The 4,829-nt window shown below is 35.0% G+C and overlaps 1 protein-coding gene across 1 annotated transcript; it reads left to right on the top strand.

Moving 5' to 3' along the window:
• Positions 1-596: 596 nt before the first annotated feature.
• Positions 597-4,666, top strand: CBG24931 (the record flags this gene model as incomplete). The annotated part of the gene is made up of 13 exons (XM_045240880.1): positions 597-680; positions 1,399-1,519; positions 1,564-1,712; positions 1,757-2,063; positions 2,110-2,370; positions 2,416-2,558; positions 2,604-2,719; positions 2,766-2,892; positions 2,938-3,057; positions 3,126-3,632; positions 3,937-4,057; positions 4,102-4,250; positions 4,295-4,666. The coding sequence occupies 13 exons, from the start codon at positions 597-599 to the stop codon at positions 4,664-4,666; spliced, it is 2,577 nt and encodes an 858-aa protein (XP_045100852.1).
• Positions 4,667-4,829: the final 163 nt, after the last annotated feature.

A 4,829-nucleotide genomic window follows, 5' to 3' on the forward strand; every position in this document is an offset into this window, starting at 1 on the left:
ACTGCATCGTCATTTAAACTATGTATTATCACTGATGCTCGTATTCTTTTTTATGATTTACGTTTTTACAAGATCCGATTTGAATTTGGAAGATGTATGAGAAATAATTTCGATGTATGAAGGTTGATCCTATTTGGAAATCTTGTTGTTAACTTGTAAATAAAGTTTTGTATTTGTTTTCTCAATAAAAACTTCGAATTTTTGTTTTTTTTTTGTCCATGATCCAAAAACAATATTCAGGAATAGAACAGAACAGTGAAAATAAAGCAATAATTAGTCCAGCATCAGGAAAGGACTATTTTTCTGGAAGAAATAGAGTCAAAGCTGGAAAAATCTCTCTAATCACTTTTTTATATATTTTCAGAAAAACTAGAAAGTTGCGTCAAAGTTGACCATGAAGGGCAGTGTATTACGGATTTTACAATATACAAGCGGTTTCAAAACCATTTTATATTGGCCGTTCTGTGCAAACAAATACATGACCACTGGTGAAAAAATATGGGTTTACTTCAATTTTATCAGAGTTTTATCGTTGATTTTTGAATGTTCCAGGTCGACGCAACATTTTTCAGAAGTTATTCCTTTACAGTTTTCGAATGTTCTTTTCCAATTATCAATCAAACCGTTATGAAGAACCATTTTTAATCAACAAAAATTCGGAAGACAAACATTTTGAAAATGTATGGAACGGCGTTAGAATAAAACCACGAAACCTACAGGTATTAAAAAGTTAATTTTTGATGCGCACCAGAATCTAAGGTTACATCGAGTTGTATAGTACATTGGATCCGAAGATCCATGGAATTCTGGGAAGTATCGCGTTTTAGCCTTAATAGGGAATGGTGCAAACGGGTTATGAAGTTATGGCGCATGACCTACATCCCTGGAAAGTTAATAAAAAGTTATTTGTGAATATGCAATCTGAATATGCTAAGCGGTATACAGCTCCGAAAAAATTACGTCTTGAGCCATTCACTAGATATTTCCTCAATTTCATAAAAAATTTTAGATAGCGTAAACAGTAAATGAATAAATCCAAAATTTGTATTAAAATTGAGGAAAACAGTAGTAAATCCAGATCTTGAAAACTAATTTTCTCCGAGCTGTCCACCGCTTAGCAGATTTTGATTGTATATTTGTAAATAACTTTTTCTTAGCTTTCCAATGTTACCATGTACCATTACTCCATGACCAATTTGCACCATTCTTTAGTAAGCCTAAAATTTTTAGATATTTTTCGATAGAGTCTGTTAAAAAATATTAGCTTTTTGCTTCGTCCTCCAACATGTACTGCAACGTTTCATCTATCATTGGAACTAATCTATCCTACAAACTAGATGTAACCTTGAATACTGGGCCGATGGCGTTCCTCATTCGCTCAAAACGTTCTGCTTTCAGATGCAGAAAATAAAATTATATTGGAAACTATTTGTGATACCTATATTTTTACTTGTTGCTTTTGGAATTGCTTATGTGAGCTACTTCAGGCACACGGAAACACCCCATATGCACGACTTTGGTATGTGTTTCATTTTATCTGATTTTTCTTAAATTTTCATTAAGATCCTGGTATCAGTGACAAACGAAAAGTCGCCATTTATGAGAACATGATAGATGCTTTGAGAGATGAAAACTATGGTTCTTCTGTTGATTATCAAAAAAGAGCAGAAACCAATCATATTCAGTGTGGGAGAGTATTGAGTGGAGATACAGTAAGTTTACGAGGTAATTAATGCAACGTCCATAAAACTTTTAGGAATACATCAACACTCTCGTGGGAGAAAACCGTATACCACTCATCGAGAATCGCCGTTTGAACATGTCTTGTCCGGCAATTCAAGATCGAATTCATTCCGAAACCCGAGATTTTAAATTATTGGATTCTGGCATTGCATTTGCGAGAGTGGTTTACACCGATTACGAATTCATTGAAAAACAGTTGGAGATGTCGTGGCATCCACAGAACGTCTTCTGTTTCACTGTTGATAAGAAGTCACCGGACGAATTTATTTCGAGAATGCAGAAGTTGGACGAATGTATGGAAAACGTTGTAGTGCTTCCTGGTATATGTGGAATGTTGTCCGAAATTCCAAACTTTATAATTTCCAGTTCTCGAGAACTACGATAGTTCTGGTCACAATATGAACATTGGACACAAACGATGTATGGAGGCGTTGTTACCCAAAACTGACTGGTCTTATATTCTACTTCTTCAAAACCACGATGTCATTATAAAATCTGTTTATGAGATCTCGAAAATCTATAGTCTCTTGGGAGGTGTTAATGATGTGCATTTTGGAAAAGAAATTGATGGAAGAAGAGTACCAGGATTGAAGTGGGATCCTAGAAGTATGAATCTATTCATAAATGGTAAGATTTGAAGGAAACAAAAGTATCTGATTTTTCGTAAAACAGAATCCGGAATCAACGAAAAAGTATTGAATGAGCCTATGAGGGTATACAGTGGTGCTGTGCAAGTATCCCTGACAAGAGCAGCTGTGAAGTGGTTGATTGAAGACGTGGATGTAAGCATTGCAATTAAGCAATTCAATCAGACTGTGAGTGATTTTATATCTTTCCCAAAAACAATGAAGCATTTATAGAAGTATGGCGGGGATGAGCAATTGATTCCAAGTCTCTATCTGAATTATGAATATGGGATGCCAGGACATTTCACAGATCAGTGTTTAGAATATCAAGGCATCGATCAAATCATACGGTTTGTAACTGGTTTATCAAAGTGTTTTCAAAGTAGAACCTCTCAGATTTGTCCAATGGGTCCGCGGAGGTATCAACGACTGTCCTACGAAAAGTTTTCGACATGGAGTTTGCCTAATTGGGATTGAACAGTTCCGAGCTTTATCTAGAATGCCTTTCATCACAGTTAACAAAGTAAATCATCATCGTTTAATTTAATTGATATTGAATTAATTTCAGATGGTTCCCTCATTCGACTATTCAATTATCGAGTGTACATCAGAACTCCTCTATAATCGAACATTCTTAGGTCAGATGGACCATGAATTGGATGAAAGTTTCTATAAAGAATTGTTACATGTGAGTCGGAGTGATTACTTGGAGAATATGAATAATATTTGAGGTCAAATACCATAAGCATCACGAAGATCCTGAGTACAAATTGGATTGTAGCTCAAATCAAAACCCGTGGAAGTACGAATACTATCTGTGATCTCATATTTATATTTTTCGGGTTGCTAGTAAAGTTGATGCTGTCATTGAATAAAATGTTTTCCTTCCTTTCATGTTCCTCATATTTTCAAAAGAAGACTTCAGAATCTGGAATCTGTGACAAAGTTTTTACAAAATACAGATTTGACAATATACAAGCCGTTTCTAAACCAATTTACATTGACCGTTCTGTGCAATCAAATACATACATGACCACTGGCAAACAAATATGGGTTTACTTCTATTTTATCAGAGTTTTATCGTTTATTTCAAATGTTTCAGGTCGACACAACATCTTTCAAAAGTTATTCCTTTACAGTTTTCGAATGTGCTTTTATCAACCAAACCGTTATGAAGAAGTGCTTTTAATCAACAAAAATTCGGATGAAGAAGATAACGAAGATGTATGGAATGGTGTTGAAATAGAACCACGAAACCGAAAGGTATTTAAAAAATTAGTTTTTTTTGGGATTAGGATCCAAGAGTACATCGAGCTGTATGGAACATTGAGTCCCAAGATACACCCTAATTTTTGTTTACCTGATATGACAAATTCCAAGTTTGTAGAACATGCAAGAGAAAAGAAAGTGATACATACATGCATAAAAGTTATAGAGTTCCTTCGTTCGTATGCTATCATAATATATCATAATATTATTTGTATAGCATTTAACAATAGAACCTGGTTCTGTGAACGGAGAAATCTAAACTGACGTTCCTTATTCGCTCAAAACATTCTGCTTTCAGATGAAGAAAATAAAGTTATATTGGAAACTATTTGTGATACCTATATTTTTACTTGTTGCTTTTGGAATTGCTTATGTGAGCTACTTCAGGCACACGGAAACACCCCATATGCACGACTTTGGTATGTGTTTCATTTTATCTGATTTTTCTTAAATTTTCATTAAGATCCTGGTATCAGTGACAAACGAAAAGTCGCCATTTATGAGAACATGATAGATGCTTTGAGAGATGAAAACTATGGTTCTTCTGTTGATTATCAAAAAAGAGCAGAAACCAATCATATTCAGTGTGGGAGAGTATTGAGTGGAGATACAGTAAGTTTACGAGGTAATTAATGCAACGTCCATAAAACTTTTAGGAATACATCAACACTCTCGTGGGAGAAAACCGTATACCACTCATCGAGAATCGCCGTTTGAACATGTCTTGTCCGGCAATTCAAGATCGAATTCATTCCAAAACCCAAGATTTTAAATTATTGGATTCTGGCATTGCATTTGCGAGAGTGGTTTACACCGATTACGAATTCATTGAAAAACAGTTGGAGATGTCGTGGCATCCACAGAACGTCTTCTGTTTCACTGTTGATAAGAAGTCACCGGACGAATTTATTTCGAGAATGCAGAAGTTGGACGAATGTATGGAAAACGTTGTAGTGCTTCCTGGTATATGTGGAATGTTGTCCCAAATTCCAAACTTTATAATTTCCAGTTCTCGAGAACTACGATAGTTCTGGTCACAATATGAACATTGGACACAAACGATGTATGGAGGCGTTGTTACCCAAAACTGACTGGTCTTATATTCTACTTCTTCAAAACCACGATGTCATTATAAAATCTGTTTATGAGATCTCGAAAATCTATAGTCTCTTGGGAGGTGTTAATGATGTG

The sequence above is a fragment of the Caenorhabditis briggsae genome (assembly GCF_000004555.2).
Source record: "Caenorhabditis briggsae AF16 supercontig from assembly CB4, cb25.NA_276, whole genome shotgun sequence".
NCBI lineage: Eukaryota > Metazoa > Nematoda > Chromadorea > Rhabditida > Rhabditidae > Caenorhabditis > Caenorhabditis briggsae.